This window comes from Leptopilina boulardi, unplaced genomic scaffold (genome assembly GCF_019393585.1).
Source record: "Leptopilina boulardi isolate dan_hultmark-lab unplaced genomic scaffold, ZJU_Lbou_2.1 LbouV2_179, whole genome shotgun sequence".
NCBI classification, from domain to species: Eukaryota; Metazoa; Arthropoda; class Insecta; order Hymenoptera; family Figitidae; genus Leptopilina; species Leptopilina boulardi.
The window spans coordinates 1,271,004-1,299,001 of record NW_026137728.1 but is presented as its reverse complement, the minus strand read 5'-3'; the positions used below and the strand labels follow the sequence as shown (position 1 = coordinate 1,299,001).

The window sequence follows — 27,998 nt, the reverse complement described above, 5'->3', positions numbered from 1 at the left end:
AAATTTCGCTAAATGGTAAATTTGAGTAAATAGAAATTTGGCTAAACAATAGAAATTCTAAACACAAATACTATTAATTGAAAAATTCCATTACATAGAAAACTATGTAATAATATAAAAAATAAATAAAATTTCCCATTGAAAATTTGTTTAAATAAAAATTCGACTAAAAATAATTGAATTCAAATGCAAATTGAAATAAATAAAAAAATTAATTTTTAAAAATTTCCAATTTTTTTTGAAAGAAAATTCAATTTAGTAAAATTGAAATTCGATTAAAAAAAAAAAAACTTTCTCAGCGTAAAAAAAGAGTAAAATACCTTGTTGATGATGATCTTCTTCTTGGCGATGGAGCTGATAAATGTTTACCATCCTCAACGCCACCGCCACCATTATTATCTGTCGTTTGATTGTCATTTTCTAAAATGCTATTTTCACTTCCATTTCTCGAATGATATTGTGATGTTCGACAAAGTGCATCATAGGCTAATATCGATCCAACTGAATCAGCAATAAAACAAACTTGTCCATTAAAACCTTTGCCTTCTTCGCTTCTAATGAAATCTTGATAAACTTGATTCGCTGTATTAATCACTTTCGAGACGGAGTCTTGATATTCGGAACTTGAACTTGCCAATAGTGGAATTGCACCAATTGGTATTGTATCGTGAGTTACTTGAGGTGTATCCATACATGATGGTGACACATCGAAACTATAGGGACTCAAACTGAAAGTAAGAGAAAAAAAAAAAAAATTCAAAAATAATTATAGGTAATTCAAAAAATTATTATCACTGTATATTGGGCAGAAAAAAATCTAGATTGATGTAAATTCCTTTTTTCTTTTAAATTCCGAAAAATTCACAAAGTATGACTATAATTTTTAAAAAAAATCGGAATTTTTGATCCTATCGTAAGGTTTGAATTTTGAATTTTTAATAAATTTAATAATATAAATAAAACTTTCGGTTTGAAATTCAGTGTAAAAATAAATAAATAACAAAAAAATGTCAGTTCTACCGAATGAAATTCAATTTACAGTAACATGTGTCGACTAATGAGATTTTGGGGAACAGTCATGTGTCCCATTAATTCAACTCACATGGAGAGAATACCAAGTCCCTCGCTGCAAATTGATGGACAAGCAACTAATCTAACATCTATATGACCAACCATACTTGGATAATGTTGTCTCATCACCGATTCAAAGGCTCCCCTGAAGGTCGTGATATCCGATTTTTTCGCCGGCAAATCAACATTGGCATCTAAAATTCATTTTCATTTATTATATGTTTTTTATTTCAATTATAATTAAATTTCTCTAATCAGAGTGTCAATCGATTTTTGAAACAAAATTCAAGGTTTTTCAAGATCAAAAATCAATTTTTTTCAAGGTTCACTTTCAATGTAGAATTTTCAAAAATTTTAATTTTTTTTTTAAAGAGAAAAAGGAAAAAATGAATTTAAATTTTATTAATATTTTAAATATTAAAAAATAAAAATCATTAAATATTTTAGAAAATTTTAATAATTTAAGATTTTGTTATAAAATTCAATGACTTTCAAGTATTTCAAAGTCCGCTGGACACTGTGTGATTATTTTTTGTATTTATTATAATTTTATTTCTACACGAATTTGAAAATTAAATAAACTAGAAAATCTTAAGGTTAATTTTAAAATTCGTCCTAAAATATTAATTTTAGTTGTTTATTCAGACAAATAAAAAAAAAATTGGTTAAAAAAATAAAAATTCTTTCGCATTTAAAAATGGTGTTAAATAGAAATTTTTGGTTAAATAAGAATTCTCTTAAAAGAAAATTTGTTTTAATAATTAAATTATTTAATGAAAATTCGGCTAAATATAAGTTCTGTTAAATAAAAAATTTAGTTTATTTTATTATATATATTTCTTTTTTCAAATAAAAATTTTTGTGCCAAACAGAAATTTTTGTAAAATAATAATTATTTTAATCGAAAATTCATTTTAACCAAAAAATTGTTTAATGCAAATTCGACTGAAAAAGAGTTTTCTTTAAATAAAAATTCTTTTAAATGAAAATTTATCTGTTACAAAATTTCAATTCTACAAATTCTGTAAAAAAAAAAAATTTTGAAATTTCACTGAAATAAAGAATCAGCCATAAAAAAAAATTATGTTAAATATAGAAATAAGTAAAATAAAAATAAAACTTAATTTAAACAAAAAATTATATACATTATAAAATTCGTACTAAATGTAATTAATTTAAAACAGTAAATTGTGGTAAAAATTTATTTGTTTAATAAAATTCTCAGTTCGAGGCAATATTTCTTTCTAATCTCGATAAATAGACACTCAGTTATAGGAAATTTTTTTTTTAATTTTTCCGAAAAATAAATGAGAACAAAAATAATTTTTTTTTTTTTGAAACTTACCGAGAACACTGCCGGCATGCATGACGAGTAATAAAACTGTTGTCCTGCAGGGTTGATGTGTGGGCGATTGTTGTGGTGATGGAATACAAGAGACATCGACACTCGTAGACGTTCTAATTTGTAATCGTTTACTACTTCGTTCACTCGCAACTCGTTGCAAATACGATGTGGAAAATATCGAATCTTCTTCTAAAATTAATAAAAAATCACAATTATTATTTATTTATTATAATTAGTATTTATTTATTTATTTATATTAAATATTTTTTCCTTCTCATTTTTATTTCTCCAATAATCGAAAAAAATCTCAATTTCTAATATTTATTTATTTATTTATTTAGCAGAATAAAAGTGACAAAATTTCTTACATAAATAAATGGTATTATGTAAAAATTTTAAATTAACATAACAAAAAAATTAAATTTTAGAGTTTTTTTATTTTTATCTCTCTGAGAGAATGAAAATTTGAAAAATCATATATATATATATATATATAGAATAGAAGTTTTTCTCACCTTGTTTTGAGGCAGTCACTGCTGTCGGAGACGTAGAATCTTCAACTTCTGCTAGAAGATCCAAAGAACTCCATTTACATAATGATGAGTTATCCCCCAAGTCCTCTGTATGATCAGAACAAAGTTCAGTCTACTTTTTGCATCAAGTTCTTACTACTTTTCAAAAAAAAAAACTTTAATCAACTCCATTCAAAAACATTACCAAAATACTTGAGAAGACTTCTTTAATGCGAACGAATTAATCTTGAAGAAGAAAATAATTAATTCTTTAATTACAAAATTCAAAAAAAAAAAATTCTTTTCTTTTTATTCAGTAAATTAATTAACTAATTAATTTTTTTCAATATTAATAAAATTTAATCAATTTTATTTCATGTTAATATTGCAATTAATTTTTTTATTATTAATAATATTATTTATTAAATTATTATTATCAATATTACCATATTATTTTTATAATATTATTATTATTATTAGGTATTATTATTATTATTATTATTTATTTACATTGTTTATATCATTTTTATAATAAATTATATAATTAAAGAATTAATTTCGTCTGTAAATAAATTTTTATTCATCAGACGTATATAACATTTCAAAAAGGAAGACAAAAATATAAGTATCATAAAGAAGTTACCCTTTTATTAATCGGAAAATAGATAATTGTAAAAAAGTAGAATTAATAAAATTATTATCTGTTAAAAAAACAGCCAAGAAGCTCATGCTTTTGTTTTTTTTAATAAATCCCAATTTTTCTTAACGAAGATTTCAAAATTATTCATCTAGAAGAGAAGACATGAACTTTGTTCAAATTTTAACTACTCTACTGATATGAATTTTCAACGAAAAAAAAAATTCTATTCTAAAAAATTATTTACATAAAAAAAAATGTAAAATTCAACGATGGAAAATAAAAAAGGCAAAAAAAAAACCAGAAAAGAAAAATTCTTCCATAACATTCACTTTTTTGAATGAAAATTTTCTAATAAAAATTTAATAATATATTTAAATTTTAAAATTTAATTTAATAAAAATTTTCTAATTTTCAAATAATTTTCCTTCTTTTTTTACATTTTTCACGTTTTATTAAATATTAAATTAAATATCAAGTATTTTTATTGAAATTAAATTTTTTTTTCAATAATATTAATAATAAAATAATAAAATAATAAAAAAAGGAAAAAAATTAAATAATTTTGTCAGTAAAATTTATTTCAAAAAATGGGCTATTCTTGTTTTGGAAGAATTTAAATTTTCGTTATTAAATTATTATTTATAATTTATAATTTATAATTTATAAATATTCGAAAATTATAATGGACAAAATTTTTTTAAAAACACTTTTTTTTTTTTGGAAACATGATCCACGTTTGGTTATTTACTCAAAAATTTAGGAGCAATGAAAAAAAGAATAGAAAATTCATGCCTAAAATCAAGTCCCCTAATCTAGCTTCATTATCTACGTGTCCTACCTTTGCGAATAGTAGGTATAATGAACCCAGCTGCTGATTTGCGAGTGCAGAAGGAAACAGAGAGTAAACATAAAGACAATAACCCTGCCACCCTGATGAAGAAAATGGGTTTTTTTTTCTTCCATTGAAACATTTATTTAAAAAAAAAATTTCAAAAAAGTAATTTTTTTCAGAACTTAAATCGCAAAAAAAAATTAACTTTTTTAGCCAAATAATTATATAATTGATAAATTATAAAGTGGCAAATTATTACGATAAATAATTTTGAAAATTATATTTTTCATCATAAAAAATCAAAAAAAAAAATATTTCGATTTCTCAAAAAAAAAACAAGCAAATATTAGAAAAAAAATCTTAAAAAAATTGTAAATGCCCATTTTTTTCTTTTCATCAGAACGACACAAAAAACTGTGAAAGCTATAGCTCGTGTTTACGATTCAATGAATTGTGTAATGATTATCATTTTCAGTTATAGAATCGAGCATATCACTTTAAAATAAACACTATATAAAATTAATCAATCGAATAAATTTTTTTCACGCTAAAAAAAAAAATTTTTTTTTAAAATCATCATGCCCTAAAAGAAGCAACGCCAAAAGGCAGCATTCACTTCTTATATATTTAAAACTGTATCGAACTCTATTAATATATCATAAATCATAACTGTTAAATTTCATCTAATATAATATAAATGAGAGCCATGCTTTCAATTTAAATGAAATTCGTTCAGAAAAACAAAGAAAAAAAAATTTTAATAGTTCAAGAAAGAAATAACCAAAAAAAAGGAAAAGGAAAAGAAACGCCAAAAAATACTACACTTACCTTGGCAATCAAAAAATTCGTCATCACTTCCCGATTCCGATTCTCTCACAATACTTTCCATTCGCCAGTTTGCAATTTGAATATCGAAATTTTTCGATGAATTTGGAGATGGCAGAGATGCTGTTGATTTTTTCCAGGATTTTTCTGGTTCCACTTTCTGTGTCGGTCTAAATTCACAAGCAACAATAAGAATTTTCTGTTTCTAATATAAATAGAAAAAAATAAAATGAAAACAAAAATAAATTGAACAAAAATTTGAATAGATATAAAAATTTTCAATCAGTAAAATTTGAATTAAATTAATTTTTTTTAAACTTTTTGGAAAAATAATTAAATTAATAAATAAATGTATTCTTTAAAATAGTCAACAATTAATCAATAATAAAATAAGTTAATCAAAATTCCAAATTTTTAATTTATTTTAAAACTGAAAAAATTAAACAAAATTAGTAAATTCATAATATTATTTAGTAAATTTAAATTCATATTAACTAAAATTATTTAGTTATAGTTATTATAGTTATTATATAGTTATTTATAGTTATTTATAGTTATTTATAGTTATAGATATTTATTTTATTTTTTTTTTATTTTATTTTATAGTTATTTATATTAAATTAGTGGAATTAAAAAAATTTTTCATAGTTTTTAGTTTTAAGGATAAAAAAAAAAAATTCGGACAATAATTAAGTTGAACAGATTTTTAAATTAAATTTTTTTAAATAATTGAATTTTAAATTTTTATTCTGAAACTTTTTTTAAATATTTGAATTTTAATCTTTGGAAAAGTAAACTGATTACGAATTTGAAAGATAATTGTGATAAAAAAAATTGTGTAATAAACTAATTGAGTTAGAAATAGTTTTTTACGTAAAAAAAAATCTAAATTAAAGTGTTTGTTTATTTTTGGAAGCAAAATTTAAATATTTATTTTTGTTATAGTTTATACGTTTATCTATGAAAGGAAAGGCTGTTAAAAGATATGAAACATATTGTAATATCAATGAATAAACATCTATCTTTCTAAATATTTGAAATATTTTTAATATTTTTTAAAGAAATATTAAAATTATTAAAAATAATTGAATTTTGTAAGAGGTATAGTTTATTTTATTTACTTATTTATTTTTTTAGAAATAATTGCATTTAAAAATATTACTGTTAAAAATTTCAGACAATAATTTTTTTTTTAAATTGAAAATAATTTATGAAATAAATTTAGATAGCAATTTTTAAAAGTAACTGAATTTTCAAAAATTTGCAATTTTCAAATTTTTAAAAATAATTGAACTTCAAGTGATTTTTAATTGAAATTTTTTATGATTTCTATTGATAAAGGATTTATTAGAAATTACAGAAAAAAATTCAACTTTAAAAACTTTTTATTGAAAACTTCTTTAGAGAATTTAATTTTTGAAGAGAAATATTTGAAAAATTATTAAAAATAATTGAATTTTAGAAATAATTAAATTTTAAAAGGTTTTAAATTGAAAAATTTTGAAAATAATTGAATTTCAAGTTGTTTTATAATTTGAAAATTTTGGACATTTTATTTGTTAATTTTTTTTTTTTAATTTTAAACAATTGTTGAATTTCAAAAAAAAATTTAATTAAAAAATAGTTTAAAATAATATTAAATTTTTAAAGAATTTTTTTTTAAAATTATTCAAAATAAATTAATTTAAAAAATAATTTTAGTTAAAAATTAATACAAAAAATAATATAATATAAATTTCTCAAATGAAATATACATACCGAGGAGCTGTTGTTTCAATGGGCGAATCCTCGGGTGATGCTTCGCCCTCAGAACTGACGGCTGTGTTGATTATTGGAATGTCGGACGGTTTTCTAAGAGACGGGGGACTTTGGGGATCTTCATTTTTCTCAATACTTCCCAAAGTGGCAGCAAGAGTTTTAGCGACATTCGAATCCTGAGGTGTCGAAATTGTATTCGAAGTACCGAGTGTCTCCTCCTCGTCTTCATCGTCCTCGCCCGATTCAGCGAGGCCCATTTTTTTCTGAAGAGCAAGTTGCGTTTGTCGCTCTATTTCCCTTATATCATCCATCGTTAAACCAAACCACTCGTCCTGCCAAGCCCACGCTTGTCGATGTGCTCTCAACATTGTCTTTCTCAGGGCTAGTAAAAAAAAAGCGAAAAAAATATGATTTTTTATTTAAAATTTGAAAATTGAATTCTATTTTTAAAAAAATGTTAATTGGTAAAAAAAAACTCTGTGTCAATTAAAAAAAAAACGTTTGTACTAAAAAAAATATTTATCAATATTAAAACATGAATATTAATTATTAATATTCAAAAATAAAAATTTTAATAAAATTAAAATCAAAAATAAAATTATTTAATAGCTTTTTACTCCGTTTGTAGTAATTTTTGTTGCCCATTTAAAATGTAAATAAATAAATAATAAAAAACTGTATTAATATAACAGAACCCTATTAAAAGAAATATTATTAATTAAAATTCTCATTTATTTTTTTTTTTGAGTAAAACTCACCCACATCGTGAATGAATTTTTCCAATTTCGTTTGCATTCCCCAATAACGAAATTCCACACGACATAATTTGTAGGCGCACATCAGAGATTTTCCCGCAGGCGTTGGTTGTGATTTTCCCTGAAAACAAAAATAAAATTTTTTCAATATACGAATTTCCTTCGCACTGAAATTCAATTTAAAGAATAACAAAAAACCAGGTCATTGAAATGTCGCTCTAAACTATTTATATAAAACAAAAAAAAAAAAAAAATAAAATTACATAAACTTTGTTATAGGTTTCTTTTTTCCACATATCGAATTTAATAAAAATTCTATATGAATTTAAATAATAACATTTTTTACTTTGTTGAATATAACTTTTGAAATATTGTACACCATATTTTTATTAATATAAATTTTATTATAGATAAATTATAATTACAATTTGAAAATGTAATTTTTTTTTGCAATTTTTCATATTATTTTCTACAATAATTTGAAACTAGCATCAAATTTGTACTTTTTTTTTATTAATTCTTGTCAATGTTTTGAAAACATTTTTATTTACTTTTCATGTGAAAAAATTTTAGAAAAACATTTTTCTTTGTCTGCAAAATAAACTTTGTTTTTCTATTTTGAAGAAAAACTCAAAGCTACTATTATTTGGAAAAATTGGGAATTATTAAAGAATTTTTCGTAAAATTGGGAATATATTATTTTTTGTCAATATTTGGGAAACATTTTTATTTAATTTTCATATAAAAAGATTTTAGAATTTTTTTTCTGCAAAAAATAAGCTTCATTTTTCTTTTGTCCACTTTTGTCCTATATTTTTTGGGTTATAGAATTTTAAATTTCTAGAAAGTAATTTTTTTTTTAAATAGAAATAAAATGGCAAAATGTAATTCGAGCTGATATTATTTTTGTTAAAAATGAAATATTTCTAAAAATGAGGATATTTTTTTTTACCTTAACATCATTCCAATATTCATCCAGCCAATTTTCCGTTAAAGGACCTCTTGCAGTCTTCTCCGATATGTACGAATTTGGATCCTCTTCTTTCACGTAATCTGCTCCATAGAGCGGATCTTTCACGACGTCAATAAGATCTGGAAATAATTTTCAAATTCTTTAAAAATAATAATTAATAAAAATTTCTATAGAAAATGCATAAATTAGCAAATGAAATTTTTTAGTTAAAACATTAATTTGAGATAATTTTTTTTTAATTTGCAAATTATCTCTAGTTCACTAAATTTTCATTTAATCAAATTTCAATAAGACCGAATTTTCATTTAGCAGAATTCTAATAAAATAATAAAACCGAATTTTCATTTAGAAAAATTCTCATTTAATGAAAAATTTCGAATCAAATTTTTAAATGCGACAATTTTCACTTTATCGGATCTTCATTTATCCGAATTGTTTATTTACAAAAATTGTCATTTGATTTCATTTTAGCCATACTTAAAAATTTCAAATTACAATTTGTAAACAAAAATTCCGATAAATCGTAATTTTTCTATAATTTTTAGAGCCGCGTTAATTTTATATTATTTTCTTGTTATCAAATAAATTAAATAATTTTTATAGTAATAGAATTGAGGAAAATTTTGCGAAAGATAAATACTTTGTATATAAATAAGAAACAAAATTTTCTCCCTTCTATCGTCTTCTATCATCATCATCATTTTTTTTTTTTTAAATCAATAAAACCTTGTGCGACGTACCAACAATTCTATTTCTGAGATCACTCCCGCTAAGTTTGAAAACATTTTCCTGATGTCCATTATCAGGATAATAATAAGTTTCAATTTCTAAAGAGAATTTCTCAACAAAAGGACAAGTGTATCGTGTCTTTGTGTATGGATAAGCATTCCATGCCTCCTCCTTGACTGTCAATGCCGATTTTGGTAATAAACTTTTGAACCAACCGGGCAAATGACTTCCAACATGATAAATTTTATGTGTATATTGACCATTTCCTCCTGGACCATTTGTGTACGGTTCATTTACAATTATCTCGACACCACTTCCGGCACCTTTGCTCTCCTCCCTCGACTTTTTCTGCATTTTTTGATAAAAAATGATTGATTGTTTTAATTAAATTACAGAATAAATGGAAATAAATATAAATAGAATAAATAAATATATAAATAAATATCAAATTAAATTATTATTAAAAGCAGGCCTCGAAGCGCCTTCAACATTAAAAATTACGTACTTTACGTATCAAAAAAGAAAAACAATTAATGACTAATTTAATGAATCAAAATTTGAAGCTATTATTATTCTAAATTTTTGCTTTCAAATCTATAAATGAAATAATAATAAAAAGAATATAAATAATAATTTTTGATTTAAACGTTTTTTTTAAATTTGAAAGTTCAAATCTTAAAAAAATTTTCTGATTTAACATTTTTTTTGTTTTAATTATTTTATTCAACAATTTTCTACAAATTGACCTTTAAGACAACTTTTTTTAAAAAAATAATTTTATATTAATTTTTTATTACTATTTTATTATATTTATTATTTTATTTATTATATTTAGAACATTCAAGAAATAACTAACAACAGTTTTCAGATTTTTTGAATAAATAAATAAATAATAAAATAATAATAATAATAATAATAATAATAAATAAGTAAATAAATAATAAATTACTTGAAATTCTGAGCGTTCAAATAAACGAAATTATTTTTTGTGGTCTATAAATTATTTGAATAATAAAAATAAAAAATTTAAAATTTAAAAATTTAAAAATTTAAAATTAAATATTTAATAAATTATTCATTTATTTTTGGATATACAGAAAGCAATATTTTTTTTTTTTGTTTTTATAAAATTTGAAGCTAAAAATATAGTAAACAAATGTTTTCGTTCATTTGAATGATCAGAACTTTAGGCACATAAAATTTTTAAAGTTCACTGTAAACTTTTTTTTTAAAATGAATCTTAGGCAAAAATGATTATATTTATTAATATTAATTTAATTATTATAATTTATTATTTAATATAATTTTAAATATCGTATTTATTTTTCTTCTAATCAATTAAAATAATTTATGTAATTTTCCGGAATCAAAAAAGAGATAAAACAATGTTTTAACATTTCGAAATCGATTTTCAGAATAATTAATGGTTATAGTTGTATTTTCTTTAAATTTGCAATTTGAAAAAATTTTCTCTGACCTATAAATATTACATAATTATGAAAATATTTTGATAATTAGATTAATAAATTCTGACGAGGAGATCGGTATTTTGAAACATTAAACGACTGTTTTATCTTTATGAAAAAAAAAAAAAATTTCCTAAAAAAATACCATAAATTTTAATTTGATTACTGAATTATTATTCGGATGAAAAAATATCAATTTTTAATATTTTCCTTTAACATTATCATAATGGAATGTTATATTTATGGATTTTCAACATTTTCATAGAAAAATAAAAATGAAAAATTTGAAAAAAAAATTGTCTTTTAAAATACCTATAAAATAGAACTTTATGAATAAAAAAAACTGTTTTTCTAATTTTTTCCTTTTTTTTTCTCTAAATATTAGTGAAACGTGGTTTTTTTTCTTCTTCTAATTTTCAAGGACATTTTCTAAATATTTACCGCTATCATGTACAGCTGAGCAATCCGATATTCCTCCACCGTCAAGGGTAGAGGTATTCGATATTCTTTTATCAACATCTTGATGGAATCCCTCGATTGCTATCTACACATTTCTGAAAACAGAAAAAAAAACATTTTTTTTTCAAACATTAAAATAATAAATTTTCATATTTTTAAAAGTAGATGTAATTTTTTTTTTATTAAATTGATTTGAAAAATAAAAATAAATGTAGAAATAAGAGAATAATAAATAAAATAAATAAAAAATTTTTTATTAGTTTTTTTTTTCAAACTAAATTAGAAAAAATTATTGTATTTTCCAGTAGTTTTTTTGTGTTGAAACAAAAAAACTTAACAATGAAAAATATATTTTCTTGTTTCTAAATATATTTTTCCTTTTTTTTTTTAATTACGACGAGAGAGAATAAAAGAGGAATTTTTTTTTTGCCTTACGCTGCTAAATTGAGCCTGATGGTTTAATTCATAATCTTGAGGGTATATTATACAAAAGGGAAACACTATTATTATTATTGTTATTATCATGATGTATTTGAGTTTCTAAGCACAAGAACAATATATAGAGTATATATATAACGATTCATATCGTTTTCTATATTAAATGAATGTGTCCAGGGTGGCACACGTATAATCAGGGATAGTGACCCTCTCCTTTATATATATATAATAGAGAGACACTGGATGATGTTAACCAACACAATTTGAAAATTCTCTTCACCAACATGGAAGCACATCAAGTGCAACGAGCTAGTGTTTCTATAGTACAAGTTTCCACGCAAAACCTTGCTCTACAGGGACTGGCCTAGATTCTTTCATCACGCTTAAACAATTGGCCCAGGCTTCTGCAAACAAATTGATAATTGAATCTATTAGCAAAGGACGGAGCAAACTAAGATTCTAATTTCCCCCTTCGATAAATATATATATATAAACACCTGTTCAAGTTCAAAAAATTATTATTATAATTATCAATATTATTATTTAATACCATTATATTAATTATTTTATTTATTTTTCTATTTTATTATCTATATTATTTAATTATTTTTTTATTTACTTATTTTTTATTTTATTTTTTGATTTTCAATTTAATTAATTTTTTTTTCTTTTCAAATTCGGATTAAAGAGAAAAATCTGTGCCTAAAATTCTAAAAAGTTCGAATGAACGAAAAATTAATTTTTTTAATTTTTAAATTTTCCTTCTATAAAATATTATTTTCTGTATCAAAAAATAAATTAATAATTAAATTTTTCAATGAATTTTTTTTTTTTTATTTTTCATTAGTAATTTTGTAAATAATTTATTGGAGCAAAAGAGAATGATTTCGTTTATTAGAATTTTTCAAAATTTTTCAAATTACAAAAATCTTGTCTTATTATCAAATATATATATATATATATAGAAAAATAAATTTTTAAAAATTGATTCAAGAAATTAATTAAATCTGAAAAAAACGAATTGAAGAATATTAGAAAAATATTCAACAAAAAATAGAAAATAAGAAAATAATATCAATAATTTTTGTAGTCATGATTACAATATTTGGAAAAAATATAAATGAAAAAAATTTCTATAGAAAATTAACTATTAGAGAAAGAATGAAAAAAATTTGCTAATCATCAATATTTTAATTTAATTAATGTTTAATTTTTGTAAGACCGTTTATTATTGTAAATAAATTGAATTTTTTATGGAGCTTAATTTTTTGATATAAAATTTATAATATAAATAAATAAATATTAATAATTATTATTTATAATCAATTATTATTAAAATTTTAATTATTTATTAAGTTCAATTAATAATTATTTTTTTCTATTTATTATTATTATTATTATATATTTTTATTTATTTATATAAATAATAATGTAATTTGTTTAAAAATAAAATTTTCAATATATCAATCGAAGAGTAAAATATCTATAGTACTTTTTCCCAATTTCGTGAAAATTGCCTACAAGTGAACATACACACGAGAGAATTCATAAATGATTCGGTTTTGTTTGCAAAGGAAGGAAGCAAGTTACTAATTTCAAAGTCCCTAATTGCTCAATCCGCCACTTTAACACCTGTCCGATTTAACAGGTTAACTCAAATATCCAAATTTTGTTTATATTCCTAATCGTATCCTTTTAAATCGATCATTGAAATTTTTTATAAATTTAACAAAATATTATTTTTATTTAAAAAAAAAAAATAATAATAACAATAATAATTTAATAGTGAACTATTATTTATAGATATTTTCATTTTATTTATTATAAAATTTACTATTTAAAAAATAGTGCAATAAAATTATAATGAAAAGTAATAAAAAATAAAAATTAAAAAAATAAAATAATAATAATAATAATAATGATAATGATAAATAATAATAGTAATAATAATAAATAATAATATAATAAAAATAAAAAATAATAATTTTTTCACAAAATAATAAAATAGAATTTTCGCATAATAGTAAATAATTTTCTTGTAATAATAATAATTTCATGTCTCGAGAATCAATTAAAAATTGATGACATTGATGAAAAGAAAGCTTTCTTTTTCTTTCTTTTTTTTTTTTTTTGCTTCATGAGAAGAAAATTCGATGGATTTAAAAAAGTGTATAAAGTGAGGAATATCGCGGAAATCTTAGCCGCATAATAAGATTGAAAAAGAGAGTCGATGAGAGAGGAATTAAGGAGAAAAGAAGAGGAAAAAAAAAAAAAAAATTCGTCATAGGTTTGGAAAAGTTATAACGAAAGTTTCAATTTTCTTTTCTTTTTTTTTTCATAAATCCTTGGGATATTATAAAAACTTTCAATTTGATGGGAAATGTTTCCAATCAAGCCAAACTAATATTTCCAAGAATTAAAGAAAAAAAAAAAGAGGGAAAGAAAGAAAATTCAAATTAAATTAATTTCTCATTTACTAAAAGAAGGAGGAAATTCTATATATTATTATAATTTTTTTTTTTCCTTTCAAATAACTTGAATCGTTAAATTAATGAAAATTTATTTTCCTGTTTTTTTTTCTATATATATATATATATATATATATATATATATATATATATGATTTCAATCGTATATATCCTCCATTTGAAATGTCAAAGTTAACACTGTGTTTTCCGCAAGAAATTTCAATTCCAAATTCTCTCTCGTCGACAACAATATTTGACAATAGAAACATCTCATTCTATTTCATTTGAACAAGATATCAAGTTGAAAAAAAAATTTATTCTCTGGAAAAATAAAAAAGAAACAGTGACAATAAGCAAATTTGATTTTGGAAAATAATAAAAATCGGAATGGCATTTTTTTTTCACAAATATTTTTCAACGGAAATTCGATTTTTTTTTTTAAATTTAATTTCAAATTTCAAACCGAAATAAACAAATTACGTTTTGGCCCTTTCAATTACATGTTAACATTATTTTGAAAAATTATTTTATTATCTTTTATTTTACGAGCTTCAAATATTTCAACAAGATTTTTCATTATTTATCTAGTTTTTTGAGACATTTTTTTTTCCAAAAAAAAAAATTAACTTAATCTGAAATTAGCAAATGAAAAAAATAACAAAAAAAAACTAGTGTTCCTTTTTATTCAGATGTTTCTAAATATTTTTCTAAATTTTGTTTATTTATTTAGAGAAAAAAAAAAAAATTATTTTTCGAAAAAAATTTACGTCACTTATGTTAATTTATTATTTACATTCCTAAATAAATAAATTCTTTATTGCATGACAAAATTATTCATTTTTAATCGAGAGAAAAAACATTGAATTTCTTTTGTTAATTTATTATTAACGTTTCTAAATAAATAATTAATTAAATACCTAAATTCTTAATTGCAGAAAAATCATTTTTACAAAAAAAACTTCATTTTCCGTATAAAATTGTTAATTTTTAATCGACGAAAAAAATTGAATTTTTATTATTAGTTTATTATTAATATTTCCAAATAAATTTCTTATTGCAAAAAAAAAATACGATTTCTAGATAAAAATTATTTCTAATCGAAAAAATAGTTGACGATTTATTATTTATATTCCTAAATAAATAATTTCACTACTAAAAATTCACAATGCAAAAATGCTGAATAAAATTTTAAAAAATAAATAAAAATTATAATAAATAAAAAAGAAAATTTTAATAATTATTAAATAAATTTAAAAAGAAAATAAATTCAAAATTAAAAAGAAATTGTAATTAGAAATATACTTTTCGATAATTTGTCGAAAATAAGAAGTCATCTTGGGGATAATTTTGAAAAGCAAGATTAATCTTTAATATCATCGTCTTTAGCGAAGTGAAGAAGAGATAAAGGAAACTTCGTTAGACCCGTAATGAGTGGCTTTTAGAAACTGTCTCTGTGATCTTTTAACGACTTCTTTTTTTCTGAAAAGCTTTTTTTTTCTAAAATCGAGTCTACTTAACACGCAAAGTACTTACATTTTTTTTTATTTATTTTTTTTTTGAGGTTTTTTTCCCCTTCCTCGTTACGTGTCTCGAGTATCAAGACAATAAAGAAATATCAAACCGGTACAAGTTGAAAGTCCATTATTAGAACATTGAAAATCATTGCATCTCAATAATATTGTCACATCCTTGATTTTTTAATTATATATTCATTAATAAATTCTTCTCATTCTCACAAAACATTGTCACAAAATTTCTCACAGTTCGATAATAATTATTATTTTTATTCATTTTCCACTTGAAATTTATCCTTAAGGATTTCAATTTTTTAATTTAATAATCGTTTTCTTTAATTCTCGATTTTGTTTCTAATTTTCGACTGAAAATCATATTTTTATTCAATTTATATTCGAATTGAATTTTTTTTTTCCAAAATTATCAATTCAATTTTTATTTTTCCTCCTTCTCGAATTAATATTGAATTGAAAATGATATATTTTTTTTCTTCTCAAGAATAAATTGCGAAAACAATTATTATTTTTGAAATGATAATTTTACACTTTTAGCACCAGCAGCACTGCATTGGAAAAAAAAGGAGAAAAAATTATGAAATCTAGAAATTGTGAAAGATTTTTTTTTTAGGGCGTTGGATGAAATGTCATTTATTGTTGTTTATTATTTATAATGTAGAAGACTCGAGAATAATTTTGCAGCTGAAAAATTGTAAAAATCACTCTCGAGGGTGGGTTTGCGTTGTTGACTTTACGAAGACTCAACGAGATACTGAAACGACGATCAAACCGGGACGATGCACCGGGTCGGAGAACGCGCGCCTCTCTGGCTCTTTTCTCTCTCAAATTCTCCTCACAACGAAAAAACCTGAAGCTACCACCACACCACGACGATAGTATCACTTGTGCTCCAAAGGGGCAGAGTGGAGAAAAGGACGATCCGCCCCCGACCCGGCGGACACGAGACCACCACCGCCGCCGCCACCGACCACCAGGACCGTATTTTCAACATACATCTCTTTTTTTCACCCCTCTTCCTTTTTTTTAACTCTCTCTCTCTCTTTGAAAATTTTTCAAAAATTTCTAAATCACAAAAATTCTTTTCTTCAATTGCTTCTCTAAATTTTCTATCACAATTTTTTTTTTTTTTTTTTATTTCTAATTTACAATTTATAATTGTGAATTTTTTTTTATAATTTACAATTATGAATTTTTGTAATTTTTCTCTTCTATTTTTATTGTGAATTTTTTTTTTTTTATAATTTATAATTATAAATTTTCATAATTTTTCTCTTCTTTCGTTTTTTTTTTTTTTTATTTTCTTTTTCCTTCTATTTTCAATATATAGAATTTGGTTTTTCAAAATTTATTCCCCTTGATTTTCCCACACTCGAAAATCAAATTTGGAATTCTTCCAAAAAGATTTTTTTCTAAATTCATAATTCTTCTTGAAGGATTTTCGTATTAATTTCATTTTCATTGTTGTTGAAGGATTTTCACAATTCTATATGAATATTTTATATTTTATTCGTTGAGATAATAATTTTTTTTTTTTGGAGTTCTCGAAAACTTTTCATCTCTCTTTTGTTGATGTGAGTCTGTGTGTGTGTGTTCCGTTCCTCTTTTGACAAATAGGTTCGATAATTTTCACGAATTTCTGAAAAATAAAAAGAAAAATGTAAATTATATAAATACACAAAAATTTGTTGATTAAATCTAATTTTTTTTTTTTTTTTTTTGAAAATTAATCAATTTAAAATACAAATATGTATTTTTTTCTGCAAAAGAAAAATTATATTATTTATTTATAGAATAATATATTAATAGTATACATAGATAATAAAAAATAATAATAATAATAATAATAATAATAATAAAAATAATAATATAAATACCGAAAATAAAATTTGAATAAATTTATTTTTAGTTTTATAAAAAAATTAAAGTGAAATTAATTATTTATAAAAAAAAAAACTTTTTTACCGCCAAAATGAATTCAGATCTAAAAGTGTTAATAAATTTTCGAATTTAAAATATGATTTGAAAATCTATTTTCATTTTAATATTCGGAAATAAAATTAATAAATATACATAATAAAAAAAAATTGAAAAATTTTAATTTTAATAATTAAAAAAGATTGTTATTAAAAAATTTATTATTTTTTTTAACAGTGATACTTTCTGCCTATTTTAATCAAAATAAATTTACATTTGTTAAAAATTAACTTAAAATTCATGAATTAATAAAATTCGGGTCCCAAAATAGTATAAAAAAATTAAATAATAAAATCAAATTTTTATTTTAAAATTGAAATTTGCATTTAAATATTTAATTTTTTTGAATGTAAATTTTGTTTTTTTTTAAATCCAATAATGAAGAAAATTCATAGTTTAAAACAATTTTTCAAGTTCTCTAGTTTCAAAATATTTTTATTATCTAATTTATTTTATAAAAAAATCATTATAATTAAAAAAATTTCCCAATTCCTTATAATTATTGAAGAAAAACCGAATTTCGATTTGCATAAGTTTTTTTTTTTTTTTTTTTTATATTTTGTAAATAAATCATAAATTAAAAATATTTCAAATTCGCAAATTTTGAAAAAAAAATTAAACACCCAAAAATTTACCTCATTTTTAAAATTTCCTTTTTTTCAAAAAAAAAAAAAAAAAAAAAAATTATTTTTTTCCTTACGAATTAGGTATTTAATTTTCAGTCAACAAAATTCTCTAGACAAAAAAAAATTCATCAATAAAAACAAAAAATTTTGGTTCTTTTTTGCAAAACAATATCTTTTTACAGAATGAAAATCAAATAACAACAAGTATCGTATATATATTTGTAAATAAAAAAAAAAATCTGCAAAAACTTTTTTTTTCTGTCTACCTATAGATAATTCAATTATAGATTTCTATTTGGAAATATTTTTATATGATTTCGTCGTAAAAAATAGTAGAATTTTTTTTTTTTTTTATTTTTATTTTGAAAATTGGATAGATTTTTGAAAATGCCTGGGGTGCCGGATCGACACAAGACCAGTACGACCCCGACCACTTCTTCCTATTGATCGAAACCCAGCGGTGAAGCGCGAGACCAGATGCGCCATGAGGACTGGAGGAGGTAAAGCCACACACAGTTTGTGAGAAATTCTGACCAACATCTTTCGCGCCTGATAACCTGATGATTGCCCTTTTTTCCAGGTATTTGCCACTTATTTGAGGCGACAAAGTACAGCACACATATATATATATATATATATATATATAATATGAAATATCGTTTCCCATCCAATCTAAATTTTTCCTTCAACCAAATTGTCAATTATAACTAAATTGTCATTTGACCGAATTTTTATTTAGCCAAAATCGTATTATATTGAATTTTCAAAAAAAAACCGAATTAGAAATTTAACGGAATTCTTAATTATTTAACAAAGCAGTAATTGACCGAATTTTTTCATAACCTGTTTTGGATTTGACCGAAATTTTATTAAGCCAAATAACTCTTTTCAAAGAAATTTTGCTTTTGACCGAAATAGAGTTAAACCGAATTTTTATTTAGGCAAAATGGTATTTAGCTGGGATTTTTATATATATCCGAATTTGCATTTGACCGAATTCGGTTGTAAATAAAATAGCAATTGACAAAATTTTTACATAACCTATCATATTTGACAAATTTTATTCAGCCGAATGGCTGTAGGTTCAAAAGAATTCGCCTTCGACCAAAATATTATTAAACAAAAATTTTTAATTATCGAAATAGTATTTAGCCGAATTCACGTTTAAATAAAATATCAATTGACCGAATCTGTATACCTACAATAAAGTTAGCATTTGACTGAATTTTTTCACAGCCGAATTTTGGATTTGACCAAAATTTTATTTAGCCAAATAACAATGTTCAAAGAAATTTGCTTTTGACAGAAATATTGTTAAACAAAATTTATATTTAGTAAATATAGTATTCACCCGAATTCACATTTAAATAAAATATCAATTGACCGAATTTGTATACAATAACGTAAGCATTTGACCAAATTTTACCATAGCCGAATTTTGGATTTGACCGAAATTATATTTAGCCAATTGACTATGATCAAACAAATTCGCCTTGGACCGAAATAGTATTAAACCGAATTTTTATTTAGGCAAAATGGTATTTAACTGGGATTTTTATATATATCCGAATTTGCTTTTGACCGAAATATTGTTAAACAAAATTTATATTCAGTTAATATAGTATTTAGCCGAATTCACATTTAAATAAAATATCAATTGACCGAATTTGTATACAATAAAATAAGCATTTGACCAAATTTTACCATAGCCGAATTTTGGATTTGACCGAAATTATATTTAGTCAAATGACTATGATCAAACAAATTCGCCTTGGACCGAAATAGTATTAAACCGAATTTTTATTTAGGCCAAATAGTTTTTAGCTGGGATTTTTATATATATCCGAATTTGCATTTGACCGAATTCTGTTGTAAATAAAATAGCAATTGACCAAATTTTTACATAACCTATCATATTTGACGAATTTTATTCAGCCAAATGGCTGTAGGTTCAAACGAATTCGCCATCGACCAAAATATTATTAAAAAAAAATTTGATTTATCTAAAATAGTATTTAGCCGAATTCACGTTTAAATAAAATATCACTTGACAGAATCTGTATACAATAAAGTTAGCATTTAATGGAATTTTTTCACAGCCGAATTTTGGATTTGACCGCAATTTTATTTAGCCAAATGACTGTGATCAAACAAATTCGCCTTTGACCGAAATAGTATTAAACCGAATTTTTATTTAGCCAAAATGGTATTTAGCTGGGGATTTTTATATATCCGAATTTGTATTCGATCGAATTCTATTGTAAATAAAATAGCCATTGATCTTATTTTTATACGATAAAGTTGATATTACACCGAAATCTTATTTATAGCCGAAATAGAAATCAACCGAATTTTTACTGTTATTTATTTTGAATTTTAAAGAAATTTTATTTAGCTAAATTACATTATTTAAATGCAATTACTTTTGACCGAAATAGAGTTTAATCAAATTTTTATTTAGCCAAAATACTATTCAGCCAAATTTGCATTTAAATAAAATAGGAATTGGCCGAATTTGTATAAAAATATAGATAGCACTTGACCGAATTCTCATTTAGCCGAAGTAGAAATTGATCGTTTTTTTATATAACCTATTATAACCCTATGTATATAGGGATTTGCATTTGACCTACTTCTATTGTAAATAAAATAGCCATTGACCGAATTTTTATACGATAAATGTGGCAAATTGGCCGAATTCGCGTTTAAATAAAACAAAGATTAGTAGAATTTTATACAATAAAATTGATTGAATTCTCATAACGGAAGTAGCAATTAACAAAAACGCAACTGCTTTTGACCGAAACAGCGTTAAACCGAATTTTTATTCAGTCAAAATAGTATTTAGCTAAATTCACATTTAAATAAAATGGCAATTAAATGAATTTGCATACAATAAAGATAGTATTTGAACGAATTTTTTCGTAGCCAATTTCTGGATTCGACCGAAATTTTATTTAGCCAAACGACTATTTTTTTAAATAAATAAATTTTTAAATATCCGAATTTGCATTTAACCGAATTCGCATATAAATAAAATATCCATTCGCCCTATTTTTATACGAAAAAGTTTGGTATTACACCAAATTTTAACTGGTAATTGATTTTGGATTTTAAATGAATTTTATTTAGCCAAATGACATTTAGCCAATGACGTTCAAACACATTTACTTTTGACCGAAATAGTGTTAAACCGAATTTTTATTTAGCCAAAATACTATTTAGCCGAATTTGCCTTTTTAATAAAATAGATATTGAATGAATTTTTATACAATAAAGATGGCACTTGACCGAATTTTCATTTAGCCAAAGTATAGTAATTAATCGAATTTTTACAAAACCTATTTTTGGATTTAACCGACATTTTATTCAGCCAAATGATCGTATTTTTATTTAGCCAATTGACTGTTCAAACGAATTTACTTTTGACCGAAATAGCGTTAAACAGAATTTGTATTTAGCCAAAATGGTATTTGACATTATTTTTATATATCCAAAATTTGCATTTGACCCAATTTCGATTTAAATAAAATAGCAATTGTCCTAATTTTTATACGATATAATATTGCGGCATTAACGAAATTCTCATTTATCCGAAATAACAATTGATCGAATTTTTATATAAACAATTTTGGATTTGACCGAAATTTTTGATTTTTTTGCTTTTGAATTTTCTTTTGGCCAAAATAACGTTAAATTGAGTTTTTATTTAGTCGAAATGGTGTCTAACTGAATTTTTATATTATTTTTTTTATTTATAGTTGGTCATTGCCTTTTTCAAAATCAATAGATTGTATTTTTTGGAAATTAGTTTTTAAAATTGAAAATTTTTTATCTCTAAAATTATTTTTTTTTTTACTATAACTCGGTAATTGTTTTTTCATTTTTTTCCTAAATAAATTTTCAAAAAAAAAATAATAAATTTTTTTTTTTAGAAATTAATCCAGAATATTTTGTTAAATATATTTTTCTATGGGCATAAATGTCATGATGTATATTATGAACATTATAAAATCGGAATTCAAAGAACAAACTCTCCACGTGCTAGATTCGTTCACGTGTTACATATATGTATATATATGTATATGTGAATACACTATTTTATAATTGTACCTTCGATATATCACAGCAGCTTTTGCTCGATGACGTCAAGTAAATATTTGTTCGAGTTTTAGATTTGCCATTTGAATTTTCAATCTTTTTTCTTTTTTTTTCTCCATTTTCTTTCTCATATCATTTCACAATGTGTAAAAGCTCGGTAAACATAATATTATAATCAGTGTATTTATATGGAATATGAAAATACGTCTCGACCTATTTTTTTTTTTTGATGAAATAAAATTTATCATTCTTAAGTTTCTTTTTTAAAAGAATATCAAGTGCGAAAACCAAAATGTCCCAATACTGGCCCAGTATTGGCAAAGCTGGCACCGAGCCTTGGCAGACAATATTGGGCCGACTCTTGCGGTGTTAACTGCGGTTGGACGTCGGCAGCCAAGTATCAGACGCCATTACTGGGCCAATCTTGGCTACCATTAGTGGCCCAGTATTGTCAAAGTTTAAAAAAGTTTAAAAAATTATAATTATTAATTCATTATACATTTATAATATAAGTCCTGACAGAAAGCGCAATTGTTTAAACATTTGAAAATTTCTAACTCTCGCGGGAACCGAACTCGCAACCTAACGCTTCGAAGTATAACACCCCAAGTGCGACAACCAACATAGGCCAATATTGGCCCAGCATTGTCAAATCGGGCACCAAGTTTTGGCAGACAATATTGGGCCAACTCTTGTGGTGTTAACTGCGGTTGGACGTCGGCAGCCAAGCTTATCAGACGCCATTACTGGGTCAATCTTGGCTGCCATTAGTGGCCCAGTATTGTCAAAGTTTAAAAACCTAACGCACCGAAGTCTAACAAGCTAACCACTACACTATACTCAGATATGGGGCCGTCCTTAAATCACGTGACAGGATTTAGGCTAATTTTTTACCCCCCACCCCCCAGGTGATCAACAGTGACAGTTTTCGTGACCCCCCACCCCCCCCTATTTGCACGTGACTTTTATTAAAGGCTAAAATTTTTGCAAAAAATTTTTATTGCACACTGTTTATATTATTTATATATATATATATTATATATACATATATAGACTTTAACAATAATTATATCATAAACACATTAATTTCTTTTAAATAACAAAACATAAATTCGCCTTAATTTAAATTGCTTAAAAATTTTCGAAAAATTAATCAGTCTCAATCCAGGGATTTCGAAGACTTTCTTCAATACTGATTAGAGGAGCTACTTCTTCGGTATCTTTTAATTGACTAGCTTCCACTTCAACTGCTTCTGTTTCATCACAATTGTCTTCAACAATTTCATCACAATTGTCTTCAACAATTTCATCACAATTGTTTTCAACAATTTCTTTTTTTTTTCTGTGAAGGAATTTTGCATGATTCAAGACAGCCTTCTTCGAACAAAAATATATACCGCATTTTTTGCACGTTCTAGCTGATATGTCCGACTGTAAACTTGGGCAATAATAATCGTATGGTAGTTTGTCCAAATCGGGTTTGATGTGCAGAGTTTTCATTAAACTGAATTCTGCGAATGTTTTTCCATCATGATCTTGTGGACTTGGAATATGTGGACCTTCTGGAGTTTGATAAATTGGAATTGGTGCACTTAAGAATCGTGTTGGAACAACAGTTAACCAGGAGCTTCTCATTGTTTTGCAGCAAGAGTTATCACTGCACTTCACAACCTATTTTCGAAAAAAATTATTTATTTTCTTTAATTGAATTTCGAATTTACTGCAATAAATTATTTTGAATTAAATGTTGATATTATAATTTGGTATCATATAATGTAACCAACTGAATTCTAAATTAAACTCTTATTTTAAAAATTAAATAAATCTAAATAAATATAGTTATGCATACCTGAACCATGTACTGACTTTCGCGTACATGTTGTGTGTACCATTCTGGTGAAGGAATAGGTGGTACGAATTGCTCAGCTTTTGGGTTTGGGTCGACATATTGTGCTACAACACTGTAATTGTCGATGACCATATTGCTCCATATTTCAGATAAAATTTCTCCAGCTTTACCGAAATTCTGCTTTTCCAGGTCCTTATTGACAGTACGTCCACTATGATCAAGATGAGTTCCACATGAGTCATGGGGCAAAACGAGCCCTGCTAATTCTTTGCTAAGTGGGGCCATTCTTCTCTCCACTCTATTAAATGCACTCCTACCCGGCGCATTAGTAAAGACGATTATAACGTCAAGATCGTTTTTTTTAAAGTGCTCTATTGCGTTCGAAATAACTTTTGGAAAACGAGGATTTTCGTCTGGTCCTCCATCAGATGAAATCATAATGATAGGTTTAACTTCACCTGACTCGTTGTAAACGATTTCCTTAAAAGATTCAAGTTCAATGAGGCTTCTGAAATCTTCTGCATGGGTAGATGCATTTGATGTAGAATGCTTCCCACTTCTAATAGCAATGAAGGTAGGGCCAGAATATGTAACCGCTTCTGGCTTACCCATTGCATTCTTTTTTATCGAACAGCCGGCATATACACTTGAAATCAATTTATGTTGATTAGCTACGACAAAATCGTGATCCGGCAAAGAGACTTTATAATCAACATGCATTAACAATGGGGCCTGCTTCCTAGCTGCGGTAATTCCGATAGGTACTCGCGCCTTATCATCCTGTGATATAAAGATGACTTGGTAGGGTCCTAAAATCGAAGCAATTGTTTCTAGAATCCGAATTGAAGCAATGCAGAAGTACTGGTCTGGATGCGCCTTATGATGATCAGCTTCAGGACGACTTAATTTTACTGGAACAGTAAGAACATGTCTTTTTCCCTCAAGCGTGTTATATCTTCTAGGCAATAAACGAATGTACAGTGCATTTCTCGATATTTTATAACCAAGCTCCAGTAACAGAGCATGAAGCTCGTCAAGTGTTTTGCAAGTTCGAACGATTTCAGAGCGGCGACGTTCTTCTGCTGAAGCGCCGAACATAGCTATATCAGCAATGGTTTTTAGTAAATCAGGTTGATTCTCTTCTAATCGAGGCCGGCCAGGTGTTAAGTCAATTTCCGCGTTTTCAGGTGGCTTTTTCTTATTTTTAAATTCTTTTATGTTTTCCCTTACAGTGTCTCTATACTTTTTGGCTTGCTTAACATGTAACTCTAAATTATTTAACGCTTTCTTAGAATTTTCAATTTCTTTTTTTAACTCATTTATTTTACGTTTTTCGCTTCCATCAGCATTTATAGAATCCCTTCGAAGATACAAAATATTTACCTCTTTTTCTAAATTCGTAATGCGATTTTTGATTTCATCTTGAGCAGGAGTAGCATACTTTCGTTTCAACACTGAAATTTTATCACCAAAAATTAAAATTAAAAATTAGAAAAAATATTGTACTTTTTAGAATAATCGAGAAATATTTATTATTTATATTTTTTATGCAAAAATTTATTATTTTAGTTTTAGATAAAAATCATAATTCATTGGAAAAATAAAATTAATTACGGTCTTATTCCTTTCTTATCTTAACTTAATTATTTTTTACTGTCTTAAATAAAAAATACTTTTATAGGAACAAAATATATCAATAGACAAATATATTTTTTAATATAAATCATAGTTATTATCCAAAGAGATGTACATGGAGAGAAATAAAAAAAAATATATATATAAATCATAGTTATCAAAAATATTATTGTACTTATTTTTGATTGAAAATGAGAATTCTAAATTAAATTAATTAATTAAATTTTAATCTGAATTAAACTGAAGAATTTTCGTTTTAGTTCTTACAATACGATTTCACACCATCGGAATTATTAGATTCTTCTGATGATTCCAACAATTCAGTACTAGGAACTGATGCTGTGGATTTAGATTCTAACGCATTTCCTGAATCTTTATTTAAATCGATGGTCGCTGATTCTTGGAATGTTGATGCTGTGGATTTAGATTCTAACGCATTTTCTGAATCTTTGGTCAAATCGATGGTCGCTTTATTCTTGAAAAAAAATTATTTTTTAATTTATTAAAATTATTAAAAAATATACTTTATATTATCGAAATGCTAATAAAAAATATTTAATCATTTGACGTAATAAATTTGACAAGTATACATATATATATATAATATATTAAAATATAATAACATACTTTTGATTTTGAAGCAGTCGAAAAAAAATTCGTGATATTTGTCGCTTGTTTAATCCTGCTTTTTTGTCGAAATTCTTTTAAAAGATTTTGAGCATATTCGCACAATTCCGATTTTTTCTTATATTTATTTTTTGCTTCGATCCAGAGAGCTACAAAATCTTGTTGAGTCTTTTGTGCTGACTTATAGCAGTTAATAATTTTATATTCTTTGAATAGCTCTTCATATAAAGTTCCTAAATTGGAACTCATTTTGACTCTAATAAGTAACTCTCTTTAGATAAAATAAATTATAACATTCATATTTTTTCACATTAAAAGTACGTTTAGTATACACACACCGGCAATTTTTGTTTACATTTGCAGAATCTCTGACATTTGATTTCGAGAATAAACCGTTCACAAATCACAAGGTTAGACCCACTTTTACAATACCCGACGTCGGTAACATCACTTTCAACCCATATTACCAATTGTAGGTGTAGATTTAAAAATCGCCGCTGCGCGCGGTTGCAAGGAATAATACCAATCAATTCCGCTTTTAAAAAAATTGCAGTTAAAAATCACGTGCTCAAATGGGCAACCCCCTACCCCCCCCCAAGTGATCAACTGTGATGATTTTCCTAACCCCCCACCACCCCTTTCAAGTAACGTGATTTAAGGACGGCCCCTATGGGAATCTCAACACAAAAATGTTTTGATAAGCTGCATTTGAGGAACATTTCAGCCGTTAATGCGCCATTACTGGGCCAAGATTCGTTACAACTTTGGAAAAAATGACTTGTCAAAATAAATTCAACATTTCAGCCGTCAATAAGCCAATAATGACCCAGTAATGGGACAGAGTTCGTCTCAATTATGAAAAAGTAGAATTACCAAGTATTGGTGCCAATATTGGCCCAGTAGTGTGACGGAGTTCGGCCAAATTATGGAAAATTGGAGTAACTGAGACGCAGTGCCAATATTGGCCCAGTAATGGGACAGAGAAGGCCCAATAATGTCAAAATAGAATAATCGAGAAACGGTGCCAATATTGTCCCAATAATGGGACAGAGTTCGACCTAATTATGGCAAATTGGAGTAACTGAGACGCATTGCCAATATTGGCCCAGTAATGGCACAGAGAAGGTCCAATAATGGCAAATTAGAATAACTGAGAAACGGTGCCAATATTGTCCCAATAATGGGACGGAGTTCGACCCAATTATGGCAAATTGGAGTATCTGAGACGCAGCGCCAATATTGGCCCAGTAATGGGACAGAGTTCGGCCCAATAATGGCAAATTAGAGTTATCGAGAATCGGTGCCAATATTGGCCCAGCAATGGGACGAATTGATCGCCAGTACTGGTCCAGTAACGTTTGCCATATATCGGCAGACATTACT

General features: G+C 24.7%; 1 protein-coding gene across 13 annotated transcripts in view; it reads right to left on the bottom strand.

Annotated features, from left to right (window-relative positions):
- The window catches only part of LOC127277742 (protein retinal degeneration B), a 59,262-nt gene that overhangs the window by 12,576 nt on the left and 18,688 nt on the right, over window positions 1-27,998 (bottom strand). For 5 of the 13 annotated variants that reach the window (XR_007842400.1, XR_007842401.1, XM_051299067.1 and 2 more), the window contains exons 2-13: window positions 15,805-17,439; window positions 11,348-11,460; window positions 9,452-9,788; window positions 8,691-8,830; window positions 7,742-7,859; window positions 6,984-7,365; window positions 5,229-5,395; window positions 4,407-4,439; window positions 2,932-3,036; window positions 2,417-2,605; window positions 1,103-1,265; window positions 321-728 (exon numbers count right to left, since the gene is read on the bottom strand). Coding sequence is in view for 11 of the 13 variants with exons in the window: in XM_051299067.1 (XP_051155024.1) it covers window positions 321-728; window positions 1,103-1,265; window positions 2,417-2,605; window positions 2,932-3,036; window positions 4,407-4,439; window positions 5,229-5,395; window positions 6,984-7,365; window positions 7,742-7,859; window positions 8,691-8,830; window positions 9,452-9,788; window positions 11,348-11,425 (2,120 nt within the window). In the remaining 2 variants the exon portion in view is untranslated. The remainder of the gene's footprint in view (window positions 1-320; window positions 729-1,102; window positions 1,266-2,416; window positions 2,606-2,931; window positions 3,037-4,406; window positions 4,440-5,228; window positions 5,396-6,983; window positions 7,366-7,741; window positions 7,860-8,690; window positions 8,831-9,451; window positions 9,789-11,347; window positions 11,461-15,804; window positions 17,440-27,998) is intronic. The other 8 variants (XM_051299071.1, XM_051299072.1, XM_051299068.1 and 5 more) reach the window with 8 other exon arrangements.